This window comes from Balaenoptera musculus, chromosome 17 (assembly GCF_009873245.2).
Source record: "Balaenoptera musculus isolate JJ_BM4_2016_0621 chromosome 17, mBalMus1.pri.v3, whole genome shotgun sequence".
In the NCBI taxonomy this organism is placed as follows: domain Eukaryota; kingdom Metazoa; phylum Chordata; class Mammalia; order Artiodactyla; family Balaenopteridae; genus Balaenoptera; species Balaenoptera musculus.
In genome coordinates, this window is record NC_045801.1 from 44,551,937 (window position 1) to 44,577,369 (window position 25,433).

General features: G+C 37.0%; 1 protein-coding gene across 1 annotated transcript in view; it reads left to right on the forward strand.

Annotated features, from left to right (window-relative positions):
- The window catches only part of RUNX1T1 (RUNX1 partner transcriptional co-repressor 1), a 127,789-nt gene that overhangs the window by 102,079 nt on the left and 277 nt on the right, over positions 1-25,433 (forward strand). The window contains 4 exon segments of the mRNA XM_036830511.1: positions 489-690; positions 9,451-9,519; positions 14,590-14,780; positions 23,783-25,433. The exon segment at positions 23,783-25,433 is cut by the window's right edge and continues 277 nt beyond it. Coding sequence (XP_036686406.1) covers positions 489-690; positions 9,451-9,519; positions 14,590-14,780; positions 23,783-24,058 — 738 coding nt within the window. The 3' untranslated portion in view covers positions 24,059-25,433.

Genomic DNA, 25,433 nt, shown 5'->3' on the forward strand with positions numbered 1-25,433 from the left:
GAGGTGACATGATAAAAGTGTGGGGATGCTTTGAAGGTATTTTCTGCCATCCTTGAAAAAGTAATAAATGAGAATGTTTAAAGTAGAATATAGGATTTGATTTCTAAATTGATATCAAGGCCACTTATATAAGAGAAGTGTTTAGATCATGGAAAGGATTCCCTAAAGCCAGATCAGTGGGCTGCTGTTTTATTTGTAGAGAGTTATTGAGTTTATCCAGTAATGGGATTAGTATTTGGAAAGATGGGTTTACTTCAGCTGAAATCTCCCTGTCATGCCTCCCACATTTTATTCTCATTCCTATTGAGTTAACTCATCTGTTGGATCTCTGTTTCAAATCTAACCTTTGAAAATATTAGACGGAAGCCTTCAGAATAAAATAGCATTCTTCATTGTCCTAAAATAGTTTGTTTCACTACCCACCAAAGTCTTTGAGTTGTGGTGATTGATATATCCTTCCTTTCTCCCCCTGCCCATTTCTCCCATAGCTGTTAAACTGCATAATGGACATGGTAGAAAAAACAAGGCGATCTCTCACTGTACTAAGGCGATGTCAGGAAGCAGACCGGGAGGAATTGAATTACTGGATCCGGCGGTACAGCGATGCCGAGGACTTAAAAAAGGGCGGCAGCGGTAGCAGCAGCCACTCCAGGCAGCAGAGTCCTGTCAATCCAGACCCAGTGGCGTTAGGTATCTTTTCTTCAGATGGACATATTGAACAGATACTTCTTATGCTATTAATGCTGAGTTTATTTTTAACTCGTCTTCAAAAATAAAGGCTATACAGGGAATTGTAGAACAATAAACACTTTATATCCTCAAATATGTCTTGTCTGTTAGGCAGATTGGCATAGAAAGAGGCAGTTACAAAAATTAAACTCCTTTTCTAGGTTAATGTTTGGGGCTTATGACAAAGCTTCAAAGCTGGACCAGAATTTCACATGAATCACTAAAATGCGTGCTCCTTCATAAAACAGCTCTTTGGACCCTGTCTCCAACCTGCAAAGACAAAATCTCTGGGAGTGGGCTTGGAGCTTCTAGCAAGCTCTCCGGGGAATTCTGCTGCACCCTAGTGTTTGAGAGTACTTTATCTCAAAACCCTTCCAGGAAGAGACCTAAGGGCTCTATAGTTTGCCCACTGCCACTTGAAAATTAGTGATAGAGATGTAGCTCTTCCATGACCTGAACTTAGATTGCTTAACCGTGATTTTATTAATTCTAGTAACTTACAGGACTATTAATATAGCAACACTTTAGAAATTGAATGCATACATGTAGCCGTATTTAGTATTGAGATTTGGGAATTGTTGGGGTTATAAATATAAACAATATAAATTGTTGGGGTTATAGGTTATAAATAGAATTGTTGGGGTTATACTTGGTTTCTTTACAAGTATATGGAAAGAAAATTTGAACCTGAAATAATTTTTGAGTGGCCTGTGGACTTTTTCCTAAATGAATAATAAGCTACTGTCATTTACGTTGCTGGCCACTACTTCTATATACAGTCTGAGTCAACTTAATGGAGATGGATTTGTGTTGACCCCTGTTCTCTCATCTCATTTTTCTTATGTGTTTAGCCCCACACCTGCTACCTAGCTTAGGTTAGGGTGCAGTCCATGCTGTAAAAACAAAACTAATCACCTGTGTGCAGATTAAGCTCGTGACTTTGGCCTCATTATCATCCATGGCTGATTATCAAATATTTAAAACTTGAAGTATATTATCTGGCTATTGATCACATTATCTTTTTTATTAAAATGATTCCTAGTCAATAAAGTTTCCTTTGCACTTAGGTTCGTCGATTCCTGCTAATCCCTGAATGCTGAATGTCTATTGCCATAATAAGTATTAAATAAAGGAAGATTCCAGGTCACATAATTTACCCAACAGACATTATTCTAAAGGATATTTTAAAGAAAAAAGTGTTATTTGTTAGCTTATGTTAAGGCAAGCAATGAAAATAGGTTTAAGATTAATTTGAACCAAATTAAACCAAACTGTTTAGAATAGAATAAGCATCTTGCTTTTTACTTCTGTATTGTGAACCAAAATTAGCTAATAATAATAATAAAGAGAATATTTGTAATCATCCAATCTAGGCAAAAATTGAGAGCCTTAAATTAAACAAAACTTTGGGAGTAAAAATATCCATTTTAGCTGGCTCTATTGAACAAATTCATCGAGTCAGTGCTTATTTGTTGAACCTGGCTTTCTGTGTGCCAGGCATCATGCTAGGCACTGTAATAAAGGAAAAATGTTCTTAATTCCTTCCTTTGAGGAACTTTTGAGCTAGTGGAAGAGATGGGCAAGGAGACAGCTAGTGGTCGTACCAGCAGGCCGCTCAGTTCAGTCCCCTGCACTGACAGGATTAATATTATCTGCTGTCCATTGTAAAAGAAAAATTTCAGAAATGGATAGGATTTCAGACCTATGTGAGTTATATTCAGCACACTGAACATAGGACCATTATCATATAATCGCCTATAGTCACACATTCTAGTGATGCAAGTGTTCATCGTTCTCCGGGAAGCTAGGTTTAGTTTCCTTGTTATGTAATCAAAAGAATAAACTTGGTTTTAAAAACTCCTTAAGAGTACACAAATTACATTACTTTTAATGATGCTTAATGAATTCATATTTTTGGTAAAAGAGAGATCGCTTTGGTTTTAAGCTTTTATAGATTGTAGTTTTCAAAGACTACAAGTAGTTCATTTCTTTGTTGGGACTCTGTTAAAACAGTCCTATTCTTTAGGGACACAGAACCCTAGATTGCGTTTTAAAGAAACTTACCACAGCCATAGGGAGAACCTGTCAAGAGCCATACAGTATGCAAGTTTTAGCATCCAACAGTTATATTTCACTGGTGTCTTTTGCTAGTAGATTCCTGAAGTCTTCGAGTTCCATCCATCTTGTGAGCTGGGCTATGGCTATAAATAAGGCAGGTAGTTTGTAATCATGGGGCACAATCATTTACATTAAGTGCTTTCTGAGGTTTTCTCTTAGGCTTTGGAGTCGAATGTATTAGTGTGTGTAATTAAACGATTAAGGATATTGACTGATAAATTTATGGATATGGATTTATGGATATAGGCATATGGATATGCCTAAGAGCTCCATATCCTATGATTATTCTGCATGTGTTTCTTTTAGCTAGATTCTCTTAATTCTTAAGCTGCTGTCTGGTCTCAAATGAGACCTTCAGAATAATGTTATAGAAGATATCTTTAGTTCAAAATATTGCCCTAGTCACATTCCTATCTTAGAAACAATGACAACATTTAGTCATACACTCATTTTTAGCATTTTAAATTGTATTTGACTGTACAGAGAAAAATGTAACTTCCATGACTGTTGTGTTGTGTTTGTTAAACTCATTCCCATTCTTGCTTTTGAAATACATCCATAGTATTAAGTCAGTTTGAGGGATTGGTAAGATAACATGATTAATCTATTGCTAATTGAATTTTGGGAGTTCCCCCCAGATATTAAGTAAAGACTATTTTAAATGAGTAGCCGCTTAAACAGTTTTAAAGTTGAGTACACACTAAGTCCATAATGTTATTTCTACTCTTTAAGTAAAAAACAGGTTGTTATCTTGAAGGACTTTTGAAATAATACACTTTTCCTTGAAATAATAGATTTTAATTATTTGTATTATTATTATAACTCACTTGCTTTCCAGGAAAAAAACTCCAAATATCCAAGTCTTAAGAAAATTAGGAAACTTTTTTTTTAAACAATTTTTAATTTTTTTAAAACAATTTAAAAACTAGTTTTTTAAACCTCAGAAAGAGGTTTTTGTTTTAAATGAAATGATACATCAACTTGATCTTCACAGAAGGCTTAGAGATTCGTAAGTTTGTTGATTTAATACCACCTCCTGCCTCAAGTAATTGGTAGAGAAATTAATATTTTAAAATTCCTTTGGCTGACAAGTTTTATCACTGTCGCATGATTGAATTATAGAGTTTCTCATTACTGTCTCAATGCTCAGGAAATCTAGCATGAAAGTTAAAGGCACAGGGTTTGAGCAGATGTCTGGATCTGAATCCCTGGTTCTTCTTACTAGTTTTGTGACCTTTGGCAAGTAACTCTCTGCCTCAGTTTCTTCATCTGTTAAGTGGGGATGGTAACAATACATATTTCATGGGTGTTTCTGCATTAAATGAGTTAATAGTTATACAGCATATGGAACAGTGCCTGACACATAGTAGATGTGATATAACTAATAGCTATTATTATGATTTCTAACATGGAATCTCACAGTTTAGAGAGTAGCGAGCAGTACATAAAATTAGTGTTATTGCTTGGCACACAAGTTTATGAAATTATAGTAGATTCTTAGGTATTTTTTCATTCCGAAAGTATTTCCAAGCAGTAATGTTTAGGTGGCTAATTTATTTAATAGGCACAGAAACAAGAAAAGGGGAATTCCATCTTAAATACAGTAAATCTGTTGTACCTTTGGGACCCTAATTCATAATACAGAGCTATAGAAAAATAGTTTACTCCCATCCAAAGGAATATATTTTTCTACTTCTATACTATCAGATTATAAAAACCACAAACAAGTTATTCAGTGTATATCTGCATATAAAAGCTTAGATTTTATGTACTTGTATTGATTCCTTTTAAATTACATCATGGAATTCATTTCAAGACAATGCATCTGAGCTCCTAATGTAAAGTGCCTACTGTATTTTAAAGAGTCTACTGTATTTAGTATATTGGGTTAAAAAAGACGTGACTACTAGTTAAATATGTCCATCTTTGAAAAACAAGAATAGATGGTTGCCTCCTACAGCATTAGGTATTTTTATTGTTAAAGATGAAAATCCTAATGTAGTTCTTGGCTTCTAGGTTGGGTTGGGCTTCTGAACATAAAGTTGAGATTTCTGGATTTATTATCCTTTAAAACAAAAATAAGTAACATTTCTAAAGATGAACTCATTTAACCCTTCCTTTCTTTTGATGGTTTTTGTAATAAATATTATCATGATCACAGCCTCATTCTGCCCACTACAGGATGAAGGCCATAACATAGGTGCTGCCAAGCTTTGAGCATTGCTGTCCTGGGTCATATGAGGTCACATTGGTTCTCCAAAGGCCATCAGCTCATCCCTTCATGTATATTGATGGCGGCCCTTGCTGTATCTAGTATCCAATGGTCTCCATCTGTCGTAAGTGTAGTGCATCTTCCATCTCTTCCATACATCATAGATTGCTTGTTCTGTCTTTTCACATTTCTTAAAACATTTCCCCCACTTCGACTTGGTCTCCTCATTTCATAGATATATCTTCTGGGGGCTCCCCTCCTCCTCTTCTTTCATCCCCAAGCAGTTTGCATCCCAAAGTAAGCTAAACTTAATTTATAAGGTCTTTTCTATAATTTTTCCATCTTTCAATAGTTACATATGTATACATTTCACATTTTAAACCATCTCGTACAGACTCTTCTGTTTTTGTTTCACCACTACATTTTAGAACAACCATCTATTTTACAGCAACTGATATTTTATAGGTGGTCAAGATTTAATGGTTAAAAATTAGCTTCTTCAGAATCTGAGCCTTAGAATGTTTTGCATAAGTTTGTCTAGATTCACCAATAATCTAAAATAAGAAAGTCTTAAGAGAGAAGTTGTCTCTTGTAATATTGATCAATTTCAGGATTTGTTTTGGTTTTTTAAACTCAATTTTGCATATGTGGACTCTGTTATTGCTGCTATTTAATCAGAAGAGAAAATATTAAATTAGTCATTCAGTTTCTGTAGCTATTAAAGTACTATTTGTCAGTGCATCAAAATAGTTTCTGAGCAGATCTCTACTGTCATCACTTCATCCTTTCGGTTGGTACACTGATGCTTAGCTAGGACACAGTAACTTAGAACTGGAGGGGATATTGTAAAATATGTATATATCTATGTAAATAGGTGTGTATTATATAAAAAATTTATTTGCCTTTATATTCTGCAGCTATTTTGAGAAAAAAAACTTTCTTTTATAAAGCAGGATAGGATTAAAAAACTTTTGCTGGATTGGAGTTGGTATTTCTATCAGGGTTCTAGGTCAGGTGGAGTTTGACTCTATGCAAATATGACAATGTGTCATTGAGAATTCTAGGGAAATGTAGCCAAGAAGGTGAAATACAGCACAACTTTCCCGTGTGGCATATGGATTCTCACGATCTATACCGACTGTATAGCACACGGGAAGGTGGGTGCACAGTTGACTCCAGTACATTATCTATCTTTGAGCAAATTTGGGGGCTATTCATGAGGTTTGAATAAAATTTATAAAAGTATCGTCTAAGAAGTTTGAGGACTTCCCATCAAGGGTTCAGACAGTGAATTGCTAACTATAGACATAACTTCTCTCCCCAAGTGACATGTACTGAGGGAGTAAAAAATTACTGCTGTATATTACTTAATCCAAACCTCTTCAATGGTTTTGTTTTGTCTAAAGTTTTGTGCCCTTTGGATGTCAGTGCTGGGTGAAAAAAGAAAGTTTATGGTGCTCTTTTCACCTTAGTTTTTTTAAATAAGGAAATAAGTATACAGTCAGCCCTCCGTATCCGCAGGTTCCACACCCATGGATTCAACCTACCACACATCAAAAGTATTTAGGAAAAAAAATTCCAGAAAGTTCCAAAAAGCAAAATTTGAATTTGCCACGTGCTGGCAGCTATTTACATAGCGTTTACATTGTGTTATAAATTGTAAGTAATCTAGAGGTGATTTAAAGTATAGGAAAGGATGTGTGTAGCAAACAAATTAGCATCCAAAGCAAATACCATGCTTTTTTTTTTTAATTAAAGTGTAGTTGATTTACAGTGTTGTTAATTTCTGTGGTACAGCAGAGTGATTCAGTTATATATACATTCTTTTTAAAATTCTTTTCCATTATGGTTTATCACAGGTTATTGAATATAGTTCCCTGTGCTATACAGTAGGACCTTGTCGTTTATCCATTCTATATATAATAATAGTCTGCATCTGCTAACCCCAAGCTCCCAATCCATCCCTCCCCCACCCAACCTCCCCCTTGGCCACCACAAGTCTATTCTCTATGTCTGTGAGTCTGTTTCTGTTTCACTCCTGGGTATGTATCTGGATAAAACTGCAATTCAGAAAGATACATACACCTCTATGTTCAGAGCAGCGCTATTCACTATGCTATTTTATAGAAGGGACTTGAACATCCTCGGATCTTGGCCCCCTTCAGATACCAAAGGATGACTGTATATCCATTCTTACTGGGCAACCTGCTAAATAATAATGATGGGAGTAGCACTAACATCTAATCAGAGTTTAGGATGTGCCATGCCAAGCATGTAGTAGGAAGTACCTCACTGAGTCCTCACAGCAGCAATCTCAAATGTGGTAGTATTGTCCCCACTTTACAGATGTGGTGACTGAGACATGGAGAAACTAACTTGCCCAGTGTCACAGGGAGAGCAGGTGGCAAAGCCAAGATTCACCTTCTCTGGGCTTTAGAACTAACTCTTCTGCCTGTGCTGCCTAGGGCTGGTAATTAGTATTTGGATAACTTAACATCACTTTTCCTGTTCCCTATAATAATAATAGGCCATTAAAAAATAATTTTTATAAAGTTATAAAAATTTCCTTAACCCAATAAATGGAAAAAAAAATTTTTTTTTTTTGCTACTGTGGAGAAAACATTTTTTTTTTCTGTATGTCTTCAGACTTTACAAATCTATTCTTATCCAGTAAATTATTCTTAAGCCAAAGTCTTTTCTCCTAAAAATAAATGTCTAAAAGTTGTCTTAAGTAAATCTGTTTCACTGTGTCATGTGGCTAAATGTGAACTTGAACTTGACTGCACTTTCTTTATAATGATGTGAAAGGTAATCTTGACAAATCTAATTAGCCACGTGATATTTCTTTGAAGTCGTATATGCATCAAACGATTTTATCGAGCTCTTTAGCAAATGAAAATTACTTAAATAAAGACATTTTGCTTTTCATTATTTACTGTATAGAAATGAATGTGTACATGAGAATGCATGGGTATTTCCAGTCAATTTGATTATCAAGTAGTCATAAAATTATAATGTAAACTTTTAAAAATAAACTTTTTATATTTGGAATAATTTTAGACTTAAGGAAACATTGCAAAGATAGTACAGAGAGTTTCCATATCCCCTTCACTAAGCTATAATAAGGTTTTGCTAATTCAGAGTAGTTGTGGAAATTTTATGTTCTGGCCGACTGATAATCTATGTACCCTCGAAGGATTCAAAATATTCAAATGTGTCTAAGGCATTCAAATATAAAATGATATATACTTAGCTAAATTGATTGTGCTTTTCTCATTCTGTAGCTCCATAAAATATAGAAAACTGGACTGAATTTCTTTTGATCTTCACCATACATTAGATAAAGTATTCTTTAAAAAGTCTGCTACTTAACATTTCTTATACATGTAGAGAAAACTTCAATTATTTGAAATTTATCATGGGTTGAAAGATTGCTATATTTATAAAAGGTAAAATGATTTTTTTTTCTTCCCCTCAAACTTCTAAATACATAGACTTTCATTTGAAAATCCAGTATGGAAGAAGTTTAGTGCATATTTTATCTCTGAAAGACTGTACACTTTACTTTCAAGCATATGTAAAAACATATAAAAGGTTTCATGTCATTTTCATGAACATGTTGTTTTGGAGATGAGCATTCCTACATCAGCTTTATTATGATCCGTTTTCTCAAACTTTTAAAATTTGGCCAGCATAAAAAGCACAGCATTTCACTTAAAGTGGAACTTCATTTTTTTTTTTTTTTTCCGGAAAGCATGTCATGTACTAGTTATATTTGGTCAACTGGCTATCTGTGAATCCATTCTAATGATTCTTTCTTGCTTCCATCCATGTCAAATCCATATGATCTAATTTTTGTGAGAATTTTTAATGCTCATCAAGATTTTTTAAATTTAATTAAGTGTTAGAGCTAGTTAGCCAGGGCGTCAGGCTCAATATTTATTGAAAGGTGGTAGAATCAGAGCTGTGTGAAAATTATGTTACCCTAACATTTGACTCTCTAACTACCAATTTGACTTTGAAAAAAAAAGAAAATTACCAAATACAGTTTATTTTCTTTAATAAAATAAAATATACCCATAGAAATTCCCATACTTAAGGAGTGTTGGGAACAGTGCTCCCAAATATCATATTGTATAATGAAATATTTAGAGTTGTTTTGGCTTTGAGCATACAAGGCATTTAGACCAATGACCTGTTTTCCTTGCGCTCTGATGACTGGTCTTGCTATTTTTGTTTATTTTTTAGAAGTGAAATGCCCAGCCTTTTAAAACTATGTTTTTGTAGAGAAGCCGAGATAGTGGGCATTGCTTGCTTCTACCCTGTGTAATGACATAACAGTGCTTATGGTGCTTTCCTCCTCTCTCCACCGATTTTTATCCTTTTCATAGATGCACATCGGGAATTCCTTCACAGGCCTGCTTCTGGATATGTGCCAGAGGAGATCTGGAAGAAAGCTGGTAAGAATTGTTTAAAAACACGAATTTAGTGTTCTGGCAGCTGTGTGCAGTTGTTAATGAAGTGACGTGAAGAATGACAAGAAGGGACTTTACTGCTAACAACAACAAAACAAACCCCCACACACAAAATTTTAAAATCCTGATGAATATTCTTAAACCAGGCCTGATTAGAACATGAAATAGTTTTTATTTTAGTAGCATCTGCTAGTGCTACTGTAATGAGAGTCTGATGATGCTTCTGTTATAAACCCCATTTTTCAGGGGCTATAATGGTTTCAGGCTGGAAGCCTGAGGTCTCAGATTGCATGCAATTTTTCCTTCATGAAAACAAAGTCTGGTGTTTTACTTCAGCCTTCTCTTCTAATTTTTTTTTTAATTGGGGTATAATTGACATATATCTCCTGAATTCTTTTTAAAAGTATCACAGCAAATCTTGTTCACTTGCTGAGGCACTCAGAAATTTTATGGTTACAACCAGTTTTTAAAGTTGATCTTTTGTGCTAATTAATATTCAATGACCAGAACTAAATTAAGTTCAATGACAAAGTTGCTAAATTTCTATTTTTCCTTTCCATGTATACTATCTGATTTTCATTAAGGGATATTGTTCTACATTTTGAAGTAGATTTAAGTTTCTGATGACTCATAGACTTATTGGGCTTAAAGAAGTTCAGATCTGGCAGAATCTTGGTAGAACACCAGCACTATAAAAGTTGAGCCAAAACCTTATTTTTAAAAAGAAACCAACTCAGGAGTTAAAGCACAAACCTGTTTCAAGAGTTAAAAATGACACTGCAAACACATAATGTGGCTTTGAGCTACTATAACTCCAACTGTTAAAATAGTTTGTCTGAGTTGAGAAACTGGAAAATGCTGTTTCTGCAGACAATCAGACGAGTATAGGGCTGAGAACCCCAATCAAGGAGGAAAGGGTTTTTTCCCACAGAAGATTTCTATTTGGATTTTGATTTGACACAGCTATGTCTATAGTTTTGTGCAACTTGGTGACTCTGGTCCCTTGGCTCTTGTTCGAGTTTTGTGGTTGTTTTTTAAATTTTCTAAGAAATAACTCTGTTTGTAAGTGTGACAAGGAGTTTCAAAATCTGATAGTATAGCAGCGTAGATTAAGAACCAGAGAAAGATCTCTTGCATGTCCAGTATACAAATCAGGTAGATCCATTCAGCCTAAAGGTTAAGGTTTATATATGTGTATATGTATGTGTGTGTGTGTGTGTGTGTGTGTGTGTGTGTATATATATATATATCTCATCTGTATAGTCTTACCAGATTTAGAGCATCGCCTCTAAGAAGATTTTCTACCAGGATAATAGTCATGGGATAGTCATAAGATGTTAAAATGTGCTGGGTGCCACCTACCTGGAGAAGGAATTGCTACATCTTTCTTCTGACTATTTTTCTTCCCCAATTTTAAGCTGTCAGTTCAATTTATTCCAATAATAGGTACAAAGAGTTGCCATTTTGGATAGCACAAGGATGACTTTTTATGTTGAGGGATAGAATCTCTGCATTTCCCTATTTATGTGTATTTAAGTTAAATCTTGATAGTTCATAAAGAAAAATTGACAGTGAAGTCTTGTGCAATCCAAATTCCTTCTGTGCTATTATCTACTCAAGCCTTTGTTTGACTGCTGTGAAGTGAGAGCAGATTTTTCTGAATATACCACCTTTGTTGGAAAGTCAACTTGAATAGCTATGCACAAAGGAAATCCTACCATAAGTGGTAAGCAATTGGAAGCAGATTCAAAACTTCACTATGTACTTTCCACTTAATCAGTTTTTTTTTTTTTTAACTTGACATGTTGTAATCTATTGAGTCCACTATTATTCTTCTTCACTGTCTGTTCTGTGGGTTTCTGAAACCAGTTCTGGGTGTACTTTGCATTGTGGGGACTCTGAGAGGAGGGAAAGAGCAACACTTGTTCATGTGGTGTCCATGCATTCTCTAAGAAGGGTTAAACCTTATCAAACCATGTTTCAAATATTTTTAATATGTGCCTATCCATTTACATTAGGTCTTCAGTCTAAAATCTGACTTGGAAGTAGTGTCCATTAAATTCGTATTCTTATCACTATCTTAGGGATAGTGATATCCCTAATCTGCTGCATAAAAACAGTTTGGGAATAGTTTTCTATGGATAGATGCTAAATTTTAAGGAGTATATTGAATCTCTAAAGTATAGATGACAGTTTCACCTGGAAGTCTCAAGTAACTGCTTATAATATTTATCTTTATAGGCTTCTTAGAAAGCATTTCTAGTGTTCGAAGTGTCAAGGCATCCAACATGAGGAAAACACCAAAGGCAGAACGGGACATCTACACTCAGCCTGTTAAAATTTGAAAGCTTTTCCCCCCAAGAGTCTAAAATTGGCTGTGGGCAATTTTTTTTTCCCTAGGAAAAAACCTATAAAGTGTGTCTTTGCAATGAAACTATTATACACTACCTTTGTGACAAAAGATAAGTAAATAAAATCAAGTTTAAAGCATTTGAAAGATATCAAAGGGGCAGAGCTCTAAAATTCAATGTACTATAACCCATGTATCTTCTTTTCAGAGAAAATTATAATTGCAAAAAGTATATCCTGTGCTTGAAAGTACATCATGTAATATTTTGCACCATTTTATTTTGAAATGATTTTGAACTTGCAGAAAAAGTTGCAAAAAATAGTATAAACAAATCCCATATACCTTTCTCCCAATTTTCCCTATTTCACCATATTTGCTTTGATGTCTTCTGTTTCTCTTCCTCTTTCCTTCCCTCTTTTTCTGTTGTGCGTTATATTTTTCACCTAAGTACTTCAGAGTAAGTTGCAGACATGATGTCCCTTTACCGTAAACATTTTAATGTGTATTTCCTAAGAACAAGGACATTTTCTTATTTAACCACAGTACAGTTACCACAGTCAGGATATTAACATTCATACAACACAATTATTTAACCTGCAGACCCTATTCAAAGTTTGCATGTAATCCTAATAATACAATATAATAATATAATGATATACATATTAAATACTTGGAGTCCTAACAAATGTCGAAGGCCATATCAGTTTTCCCCTAAAAGTAGTATTTTTAAAAGCAACCGCAAAAATAACAAAACACACTCTGAAGTTTAAAGGTCTTTATAAAATTGGAAAAAGTCTACCATAAATATAGTTTTTAAATTGTAACTGTTTTCTTCAGTATATTTCTTTTTCAAACGATCAGTGAATGTTTGCAGTTGGTAATAAATATTCAAGCACCTTGCACATGTCCTACCAATTCTCTTTGCTGATCTGTATGTGCCTGTGGGATTAGAATAGGAATGCATAATTTAAATATAAATTGCCTGATTTGCATATACAATTAGTCAAGCTACAGCTTTGATCGTAAGCAAAAATTATTGTCCTGTATTACCACTTAGATAGAATTTTAATTCACCTTGAATATTCAAACCAAATTAGACCCTGACTGTATAGTTAGAAGGGCAGTGCTTCCCTGGTGCCCCAAGTCATTTATGATAGGATAATAAAGGCATCTTTTCACCTCCTGGTGAAGAAGGTGCTGCCAGCTCTGTGCAGTGCTCTGTTTTCAGATTTTAAATACATATCTTAAAGCAACCAACAAAGGCTTAACATATTTTAGTTAATATTTCCAGTCTGGATCTTTCCCTATAATTTAGTTTATAAAATCTAGCAGAGAGTAATTACAAATGAACGAACAAACTTCAGAAATAATTCTGGGAAAATGGTGGAGGCTACAAAAGTCACCATGGTTAATTATTAGTGGAGGGCTTTTCATGATCCTCAAGTCATGAACTATGGATGTGTGAAATATAACTATAGAAATTTAAGGAACTATAGGAGTATTTGCATCTCTTAACATTTTTAATCTACAGTAAAACATTTTTATTAGGAATCTATGTTTTTAATTAAACAGAACATTTAATTAAGGTGCTTTTCAAGTGAGTGAAACAATTAAGTGCAAACACTTGAATGAAACATGTCATAATTAGTTTTAATAGAGTGTTAATTGGTAGTAGGTTTGCCAAGTTAATAATTACTGCTTATTAAATTTTCAATTAATCATTGTCATTTTGCTTTGAATAAAGATGAAAATTAGATAAACTAATTCAGGGGGAGGATATTTTCCCTTGTTAATTAGAACAGTTAATTTTTTTAAATGGAAATTACTTGTTTTAGTTGTCAATCTTATGTTGTACATTAGTCAAATCTTTGCACCCTTTCCACAGCCAAAAATAAAGAGCTAATTTGACACCTTGCAGGTTTGTAGTCAGGCCTGATTGTTTTGGCCTGCAGTACGATTCAATTATATTTGTCTAGTGCAACAGTTGGTTATGCAAGAGTGTTTATATTTGATTCAGTAGATGGACAACAGCTGAAAGTCTGGAAATGAGAAAATGATTTTTTTTTAAATCCCTATCATTTAGCCTATAGAGTCATATGTCCACATTACTCAGGAAATGACAAGAAAAAGAAAAGCTGGATCTTCTGTATATTTCATCTTCAGTTTTCTTTAAAAGGTCTGCATTAATTGTTATGAGATACCTTTTCGTTATTGTGTTGTATCTTTTACTAGCAAAATAACTTTGCACTTACATATGTGTCTGTGTAAAATCTATTCCCTTCCTCTCTTTCCCTGAAAGCTTTACCCCTGTACTCCCTGTGTTCATATTAACCTATTGCATTGTGGCAAAACATCTTCTTCATGTGTCTGAATTATCCAGGCAGGTTTTTTGTGGTTATTTTCGCCTTTTATCTACTTAGTCTGGTCTCAGAATCCTTTCTGGGGTACTAGTTCGGTAGAAAGGTTGTAGTGATGCTACAGTAGTTTAAAAGATATTCCCAGGAGTGTAAATTAAAGGAAAAAATCTCACCCTTTGCTCTCTTAAAATGAATTTCCAAAATGTGGTTCTTTAGACAGCCGGAAGAACTGCCCAGTAATTGGGATGAAAGTCATGCGTGTTGTCTAGCATTCTGTGTAACAGCGATCAGTAGGCCAGGTCCCGCGCTAACTGTTCTCTTGTCCGGTCCGGCCCGCCTGGCACGCAGAGGAGGCGGTCAACGAGGTGAAGCGGCAGGCGATGACCGAGCTGCAGAAGGCCGTGTCCGAGGCCGAGCGGAAGGCGCACGATATGATCACCTCGGAGCGCGCCAAGATGGAGCGCACGGTGGCCGAGGCCAAGCGGCAGGCGGCGGAGGACGCTCTCGCTGTCATCAACCAGCAGGAAGATTCCAGCGAGGTGAGGCGCCGATGGAAGACTCCCTGGGGAGCTGCTTCCGTTAATGAGGGCGGGCCTTTTCGACTTCAGGAGATCACAAGTAAAGGCGGATATTGGAGTTGAGACAAACGAATCTTTGGAGGGGGAAAATGAGAGTAATTCGGACAGGCTTGGCACTTGTGGAGTTGACCAAGAGCTGATCAAATTTTGTTTTTATTAAAGGCCTAAAAGAACAACTGCCAAAAAAGGTTTTTAATATATTTGGTGGGTAACAGATTAAAGTGAAATTCTTAGAACTTCCTAGCACTATTTAGATTCAGAACTCTGTTGTGTGTGTGTGTGTTAGCATATATGTGTGGTTTCCTTCTAACAGCTGGGATTTAGGAGAGAGACCCTGTGTAAGCTGTGTAGTCTGAAGACATATTGCAGGCCAGGGATCAAAGTCACTTCCTTAACTATTGGTTCTGAAGTCTAATGCTAAACCAACGCTTGCATCAATTAAGCATTTCTAAGAGATCTTCTGCACGGTCTGTTTTTGCACATTATTTGTAATAACCATTATGATGGTCATTTCATAGCATCACATCACTGCCAGAGGTAATATTATTTAGTGTTATTACAGTATATTTAAAACACATACACACATAGCCTAAATGGCGGAAGGATCTGGGAAGTAACTAAAACACAGTGTCTAACAGAATGCCTTTTCAACAGACTAAAGTCAGAGCAACATGGTAACGCTCTGCATTAACACAGCACCACAATCCCCAACCCAAAGGACCCTTAGATAAGGACTACAGTTAGCTAGTCACACCATGCTGAACTAGCAACAGCATAAGCTGATAAATCAACGGTCCCTAAAACACATATCTACAATTTGTGAAGGAGAGTAAGAATTTAATTTGTACCAGACTTGTCTGTAGATGAAAGACCCTGTGGGAATAATTCGATACCCAGAGTTTCTATTTAATGTGTAGCAGATGAATAACAAGGGGACAAAAGCAATTGATTTTCAACATTTGAAAGTTTCTCGGGAAAAGAGGGACAAAGGGAAGTGTATCTACCCTTTAACTGCAGACTTTTCCATTGTTGAATTAAACTAGACATAAATTCAATTTTACTGGCATCTTATGGCTAAGATATTTAAAGACTTTGTTTTGTGTTTTTTGAAAGAAAACACAAATTTTATTAGCATCTTTTGGACAGAATTAGTCCTGCTCTATTCAAGTTAGTAATACTGTGAGGCACAGTTGTTGCCATCATTAAAACATTATCACTTTCATATGAACGTTTTAGGGCTGTTATACATGTTAAGAGTCTTTTATAGGTCACTGAATTCTAAAGATAAATATTTTGGAGAAATTGAGAATTAAGTCTTTATGTTTGGCTAATAATGCTGTATTTCTTTAGTATCTATAAGCTGTGTACCTTTATTTCTAATATTTATCCAGAAAAATATATGAGCTTGACACTGGTATTGAGCATTATAAAAATATGGTGTATCAAGCAGTAACTAGAAATAGTAGATAGGATGAAATAACCTAGATATGAGTGATCTTCTAAAGTAACTGTTTTCTTTCTTTCTTTTTGGGTATCTTGAGAAACTGATCTTTAATAGCACTACCCTTGTCTTCGGTGACATTTCTCAAGGATTTTAAAGTAGACTATGCTAGGAGGAAAGGTTTGGGAGCCAGAGAGCCACATTTAATTCCTGGCTCCATCTCTTATAATTCTGTGATTTCAAGAAAACCACTAAACCTCTAAAAGCTTTGGTCTTCTCATCTCATACGGTGGCTAGAACCTTGAGATGTAATCATTTTATCATGTTGCAGATGAGGCAGCTCACATGGCTAGTCATGCAGCTAGGGGTTGGCAGGATCCACGCTGGAGCTCTCAGCATGCTGTCAGTCCTTACATTGTTCCAGAACAATGAAATAAGCATCATGAAGGTCATTTTTGGATACAGATTTTAAAACTGTACCCTATGGACATTTTTTTTTAAATCAGGTTTGCAACCTGCCCAGGGCAGTTTGTTATTTGATACATATTACTCTAAATTATATCATTTATTTATTTATTCTGTCAATAGCAAATTATTCTATGTCGGGGACAGCGCTAGGCACTGAAGATACAGTGGTTCCTACCTCCTTGTTCACTATAATTCATTAGAAGAGTCAAATCACTAAATTATGAGTCTTAGTAGAGTTTAGTGCAAAGGCTTCTGGGAAAAAATTTTGTTTCATCTGATACTTAAGGATAATCAGGAGCTGTTCAGCAGCCACCGTCCACCCACCTCCCACCCCACCCCCACATTGCCTCATCACTGCTTTTTTGGGCCATGCGCACGTCATCGCCTTCGTGCAGGGAAGATGGGAAGGCAAGCTTTGCTAGGCTTTGAAAACAGGATGACTATGTAGCCAATGAGTGTTTTGGAAGGATCACTCAGGCTGCAGTGTGGAGAGAGATGAGAGGAAATGAAAAGGAGGAACCGATCTGTTTCAGGAGACAGATGAGGAGGAAGATGGTTGGATGAAGATGGTTGGCAGTGGTCCTGGGGGTGGAGAAAATTGAACCCGTGAGATAAAATGGGCAGGATTTGATGATTGGTCAGCTGACAAGGAAGGCAGAGAGTTGTGGTTTTTCAGTAGACATGCAGATTTTGGGGTGTACACATCAGGTGATCTTCCTTAAGCATTAAACCTTTAAAAACTTACTGACTTTGATCTGCCCAGCAGTTTTTTTGTGAAAGGTAACCTTTCTTCATTTTTTTTTGTGCATAAACAACAAAAGTTAAAACATTTTCAACTAGACAGACAGATTTCCTCTGTAGATTGGAAAGGGCAGATAGAGCACAAAGGCCTAAATAGTTTATGCTGTCTAATGTGAAAACCAGGAGAGTGCATGTTGATCCTCAGCCCAGGTGCCTGCCTCTCAGGCCACTTCTTTAGTAGCCGCATGGCAGTACACTCGACTCCTTCAGGGTATTCCCATCCAGTTCTCTAATTTCACTTTGGTTTACAGACTAATAATCATTATTACTAACCGTTAGAATGACACTGGACTGCTTAGGCAGACACAAGCAAATGACATTTTCTGTACTTTCTCTTTTAACGTGTATTACATATTTCATCAAGAATGTAATGCTAGCATTAGCATAAATCAAAAGAAAGGAAATTCAGTGAATCTGGCCATCTTCAACCATTTTATTTTTTTCTATATTCATTTCTGGTTCCTATCTGTAAACATATAGAGTCTTTTTTTCCAATGAATATTGTTAGATTTGGACTATTTCAAAAGGAACTTGCCACAGCTTTTCTTTGAGATCCGTAACTTGTTTTGGCTTAGGGGATCAAAGCACATGGCTGGAATTGAGCCTCGAACAGAGAGCAAATAATTGTGCTGTGCCAATAGTTAGTTTCGAGTTTAAGCCACTAAAGTGATATTTTCCCCCAGATTGAAACATCTTTATTCATTATTCCTAGATAGGTGCAGAAGTGCACACGCTTATATTGGGTGGTTTTGTGGCACTTAAGCAGAAACACTGACTGAACCTTTAAACTTTGTTTCCAGAACCTGCTGAGCCCTAATAGTGTGAACAGGTCACTCTGAGAGGTTCATCTTCATTACCCCCTCTAGAATTAATAGAGCCATCCCCAGTGGATCCTGTGCAGTGTGGCCCAGACTCTGGGGATGGACTAAGTGGACTCAGTAGGAGGTAGTCACCACACAGTTATTACACACAGTCTCCCAGCATGGCTCCCATTAAAGCCTCACAATCTGATTGACCTATCGATCCCCAGAAGAATTTGGAGCTCTCACAGTATGAGCTGATTCTATGTTACCTAAGATTTTTGCTTATTTGTTTCATTTATTAAAAGGCCAGCTGTCTGAATCCATAGATGTTCATGGTGTATTGGATGGTCTGTTGGGCCTGGAATGATATGGAGTGGTTCACCTCTTGGAACTTTGGTTTTCTCATCTATAAAACTGGGATAATGTTTATGACTCACTCTGCAAGGTGGTTGAGAGGTACAAATAAGATGAGTAGAAGTATTTTATAAACAAGTCACCTTACAAAGAGCAGTGTGAGTATGTAAGAGAGAGAGAAAACAACAAGAAGCTATTCTAACAGGAAGGGCAGGGAAGGAATAGTAACCGTGAGATTGGAAAGGAAGGGAGACCATGGGGGAAGCAGGGTCTGTAGGGTTTGGCACTGAGAGGTTTCAGGGGAGTTTCCAATGAGATGACAAAGTCGTTGGCCTGAGCGTTGCCAGTGACTGAAAAGGACCACACCATGAGTCAGGTTTAGGGATTACTGACTTAGGTGGCAGAGGAGCTTCCTGGTGGCGCTACAGAACAGGCAATTGAGACAGCAGCTCAGGAAGGAAATGAAGGCTGGAGGAAGGTTTGAGAGTCATTTTCTTACAGCTAATGGTTTAAGACCATGACTGCCAAGGGAGAGTGTAGGAAGGAAAGGATATTTCTTTTCTTTATGCCAACTTCCCTCCTTGACACAGGTATTTAGGGGAAAATGAAAAACTAGAAGAGGAAGAGGTTATAGTGTAAGAAACAGAATTTTATTATCTTGAAACCAAAGTTAGAGGGACTTTCAATAAGGGAAGTTTTTTTTAAAAAGGAGGAATGGGGAAAAGGTCAGTAGTGGTAAATCTTTGGAAGGTCTGAGGGCAGCGAGGAAGGAGAAAAAGTAACTGGCCACTAATGACGTATAAGTGGAAGTAAGCTCATGTTCTGTCTGTGTAGCTGTCAATGCCTATCAAGGGAGGCACAGGGCCACGAGCTTTCTAATTGTAAAGGTTGTGCCATGCAAAGATGGTAAGTAGTCTCATTTGCTTTCAGCCAGTGCCAAGAGGAGGAGGTGGTGTTAGTTCCTGCCGTTTACTCAGGACCCACCGAACATCAGGACACTTTAGTTAGCACTGACATAATCCTGAATAACCCTATCGTTATGATTCCTACTTTATAGGTACTGTCACTCTACGAGGTTAAGTAACTTGCCTGTAGTTCGGAAGCCGCTAAGTGATATAGCTGGAAGTGAAAAACCAAGAAAGGGTGACTGAAGCCACTCAAAATTGGAAGCCATTTCCATTACACACCATGCTACCTTGTCTTTGGTGTTCCAACTTCCTGGTCCAACCTCTGTCTATTTTCAGGGTCGAAGTGCCCTCCTAACCTTATTCCTGCCAAAACAGGCTATAAGAAAGATCTGAAATGGGCAAAGCGTGGCATTTTGGAAAGAGTATTTGGTTTGCAGTGCAAAGACCTGAGTGAATCAAACCTTGCCTATGTAATTTCATATCTAGGCAAATCATTTACTATAAAGGTTATTTACATTTTGGGAATTTTAATTATAATCATTCTACTTTATTCATTGAACATCACTTGCGTGCAAGGGTTTTTCTGGAGAATTATAGGTGTGTGAGACCTGGAGAAACTTTTTAGGAGAAAATGTTTTGTTTCTGGTAAAAGGAATTTCCAACAGTAAGAACCAGAAAGGATATTATTTTGCTGGTAGGACAGAAAGACCATTCTCTCTGTATCTAAAAGAACAAAATGAAGGAAATAATTTTGTTCTTAGGGACAAAAGAGAATTGCTGATATGAAACAAGTATCAACAATCTTTGACATGCAGCTTTGGCACCAAAAGCTTCAACTCATCATTTCCATTTCCCTGTGTAGTACCAGTACATTTAGAAAAGGGAGGGTTGTGTTCTGCCTCCTATTTTTCATCTGAGTCCTAGCCTAATTTTGGCCAATTGCTGATTCCCATAATAGGGAGGAAAACATTCCTTATGCTGAAAAGGAAATAATATTATCACAAATAAAGGGAAACTATAAAGTGCCATGGGCTTTGGGAATGAAATTTGCTATGAAATGGTATTCTCGAGACTTCTGTACTATTTTGGTAATTCAGTCAACAGCATCATTGCTTAGAGGACTGAAAGGGAAGCTCTGTTATATGAAAAATGAATGAATGAATGAATGAAAGAAATAAGCAACTATCAGATAATACTAGCCTGAATATGAAAAGCACAAATTGAAAAATGTAAAATTAGATTAAGCCATTGACCACCTTAATCCCTGCCCTACAGATACACCCCTGGGTTTCATACACAATTTGCAGTTTCCACCTTTGTGAATGGCAGAAAGCTTAGAAACTTAGAATGATTAAAACTGGAGTACTCATAAGATTCTGCACATTGCACAGTTCCCAGAAGTGATGGTTGAGAGGCCGGGTGCCAGTGGTCAGGCATCAGTCTTACAGGTATGGATTAGTTAACAGGAAATTTGGTAGAGCCACCCAGGAGAAATTAATAGAGATTGCTGTGTCTGTCTTCTAATGAACTTTTAAAAAGGAATATGCACTTTGGGGATTTCCATTGGTTGAACACTTGAGCTAAAGTTCCCTATACATTCATGGCAATGCAATGTCAACAGCAATAAAAGTATGCAGGTTTTTTCCCACCAGCTCATTTGAATTGCTCTTTGTTGCATCTTCCTAAAGTCAAAGGTTGTTTTTGTCTCAGTGGTGGGTGGTAAATGAATGGGATTGAACAATTTTGGAGTGGGACTGGAGGTAAAACTAGCCAGAGCCCTTGAATCCTGGGTCAGAATCCAGAGATGCTAGGCAAAAAGGCTCCATTCCCAGCAGTTTTATAATCCAAAACATCTGTTTCTATATTTGGCACAATTCCACTTTTTTATTTGTAAAATTGTTCCCATCTTTAAAAACACTTTAAAAAATAAAGAAGTCCCCATTCTGTCTTCTCTTTCCATTCCCCAACACATGCATTTGTAATTACCTGGTTTAGTCTGTGTGTTTAATCAACTTAAATTGAGAAGGTTGCCTACATCTGATTTCAATCTGAAGGAGCCATTGAGAACTGGGCAGTTACTGCCTTGTGTCTGCCAAGATGTGCCTCTGCCAGAAAGCGGATAGGACTCACACCAGGGTATTTCCTAAAGAAGCCACTTAACTCAGATTAGATGTTTAATTTCCTTAAAATATTGTTTTGGATCTGGGTCTGTGTTCTCTAATTGGGATTTTCTGATGTAATTTAGGAATTTCACTTATTTCTGAGTTTGTTCCAGGATCCAGCTGGCATTATTCTAAATGCCTAAAGCTCAAGGAAGTAAACTTCCCTGAGTGATGAGTGTCGTACCTCGCTGCTCTGGAGGATGGGCCAGGCCCATGTTTGTTCAGGCCTTTGTGGAACCATTGTCCGTGCAATAAGATTGAATTAATTTTGAGAAAGAAGGGCTTCTAATTTTGGTAATGAAGCCTCTGATCAGAGGTACCTATTTTTTGAGATATTTTCCTGGCTAAATTAAATGGAAGTAGGAAAAAAATTACTTTGTTCTGGTACTATTAATTTTAATTCCATTTTTATTTATGATATTAACATATAAATCAAGCTTCTAGATTTCTTCAGCTATGTTCACTTAAAACACCTTCCATTGGCCAGAGTTTGAGATCTTAAAGTTTTAATTTTTTTTCCCTTCACTGGGCCATAATTTCTGAATGGTAAAGAAATACGAACATAGGGCTGAGCTCTTTCTAAAAGTTTTAAGCTGTAGTTCTTGAGTTTTTAGGCTTCCAGCACTTGAAAGACTCTAGGAGCTCCTTTAGTTTTTAGCCAAATTAGAATGAGTGCTAAAAATTGCTTTGCATATTTTGCACAGTGGTAAAGCCATACACAGACCAGGGTGATGGGCTGACATTCCACTGGGGCATTTTTAATAGGCTTATGAGCCCACCTTAAGCCACACAACCAACATGCTGAAAGCAAAATAATTGCAGGGAACATAGTGGGGAGATTTTTAATATCCATATATATCAGGGCTTTAAAAAATGTATTTTAATTGTGACACAGCTACATACTGTCAGCTGGTTGGGGTTACCAGATTACAGTCGGAAGTTTGTTTTGCAAGAAAATAAAACCAAGGAAGATACAGGATAAAAGGATGAATGGTAAAAGCTAAGATCACTTGCTATAACATTTCACAATGGGGGTGGTCTTGCCAAAGGAAGCACAAACGTTTCGAGTTGGCTGCCTGAGGTTCCCCCTCCTCCTGGAAGGGTCCTTAGGGCACTGTCATTGTTAATCTCCTCCCTGACACTCCCTCATTCCCCAGGATCTGTCCCACTTAGGGGCTCTTCCATCTCTAGTATGTCTATCCCCAGATTCACAATGTGTTTTATCTCAGAGGCAGCCTCATTTCTGCTTTTCTCACTTCTTGGAAAGCACCAGTGGAGATTGGCAGTAGGCTTGCTAGGGTCCTAAAACTTCACAAATGTTTACTGAGCACCTACTATATATATCAGGCACTGTTGTGGGTGCTTAGAATATATCAGAGAAAAAACAAACCAAGGATCCAATCTCCAGGGAGCTGAAGTGAAAGGGATTGTTTTGAGACTTTCCTACCATTTGGTTGTCAGGTACAGTGAATAACTGATTGCAGTGGGAAGAACTAAACACATGCCCTACTTCTTCTGGTCTGTGGTAGAGCAGAGGATAGAATCCTCTGTCTAGTCCATCATATTCCTTTGAATCTACTAGAGCATCCTCATAGTCCCTTTGTGATTCCTGTTAGTGTCTAGAAGGAAGAAGCTTCTGCCAGGAGTGCTGTCTTTGAGTCTTTCCATGGTGGTAGTAGTATTAGAAAGGAAAAAATTCAGATGTAGCGGTTGTTAGTATGGGTGAACAGAGAATTTAGATGTGAAGGTAACTAAACCTAAAGGGAAGGGGTTTTATAGTAAAAACGGAAAAGAGCTTCAACCAGTTTGTTTAGATGTTATAATAGTTTTTGGCAGAAAAGTCTGGGCAGTTACACCAAAACCTGCATCTTCAGGGTGTCTAGTGTGTGTACACATACACACCTGGAGTTTTCATTCTTACAGTTCTTAAAAATAAGGGGGTAGTGCTGCCTAGCATATTTCCTTAGACTTTAGCCTGGTCAATGTAATAATTTGGGATTTCACTTTCTTCTGCCTTCTCCAATAGAGTTGCTGGAATTGTGGCCGTAAAGCGAGTGAAACCTGCAGCGGCTGTAACACAGCCCGATACTGTGGCTCGTTTTGCCAGCACAAAGACTGGGAGAAGCACCACCACATCTGTGGACAGACCCTGCAAGCCCAGCAGCAGGGGGATACGCCTGCTGTCAGCTCCTCCGTCACGCCTAACAGCGGGGCTGGGAGCCCGATGGACACACCACCAGCAGCCACCCCGAGGTCGACCACCCCGGGGACCCCTTCCACCATAGAGACAACCCCTCGCTAGATGTGCACTCAGAACTGTCAGAGGAAAGACAACACAACCAACGTGAAACCAATTCCTCATCCTCAGATGCTCAAAGTTGTTTTTTGTTTGTTTGTTTGTTTATAGATGAACTATCCTGGTTCAGTACTTCAGCAAGAGAGAACCTAACTGTATCTTGAGGCGATAGTAAAACAGAGGGCCAGTAACGGGTCGTAATGACTTACTGTGGATAACAAAGATTTCTTTTCCTTAGAGAACTGAAAAGAGAGCAGAAAATATAACAAGAAATGATAGATTTGACCTCCTCCTTGTTATTTTCCAGTAGCTGGGATTTTAAACTAGATGACCTCATTAACCGATGCTTTACCAAACAGCAAACCAAGAGATTGCTAATTGCTGTTGAAAGCAAAAATGCTAACATTAAAAGTCACAATGTTCTTTATATACAGTAATGGAAAAAAAGAGGAAAACCCTCAAGGGCATGAGCATTGGCTACAGCAGTAGACATTTTAACAAGAAGATGAATGGCGTCCGTGGGTTGCTAACTGAACTTTGAAGACCCGCCACAAAACGCACAGATGTGTAGCATATTGGAAGGAGACACAGATGTTCGGTTTTTTTCCTGTTTCTGAAAAGAAATAATATCCAGGTCAACAGAAGGAAAAATGAAAGATGATTTGCAGTGGGATATGTGAATACAGCAGCAAGAAAAAAATGCCATAACACAGAAGGCTCCTTTATATATATATACACACACACACAGAAGTAAGAGACTCAGCCTGCAGTTATTAGCATCCTGGCAGCTTTGACACCAGCCAGCTGCCCTAAACAGCCCTCAACGTTTCTTCACTTTTGCAAGGTTCCACAGAGCAAGACATTGGGTCTATTCCAGCTCATTCATTTTATATTGAAAAATAATTTTTAAAAAATGATGGCTCCAGCTCCAGCCCCTTTCTAAATTTTTTCAACCCCACCCTATTTGGATTTTTAATTAAAAACTAGTAGTTCTCTTGGTGTTAAAACACTTCTGTCCTGTGAGGTTTCCCAATGGTGTTTTTCTTGTAAACGTGCTGGACGACTGTGAAGACGCGTTGTAGTTTAACCACGTGCCCACATTTAGTCTCTTTATTCCTAGTTGGTGAGAAACCTGTATCTTTCTATGCTGCTTTTATATCTGTATGTATTAGTGGTATTTCTCTAGTAGTTCAAAAAAAACAAAAACAAAAAAGGAAAAAAAAGACTTTTTTTGGTTGTCCTCAAGAAAAGAAAGAAAAAGGCTATCTTTCGGAGCTGCTATTTCATTCTCTTATAGAATTTTTTTTTTTTCCTGAAAACCAGCATGCTTCATGGAATGCTAACATATTGGTGTTTTTGTAAGAGGGATGTACATAAATGT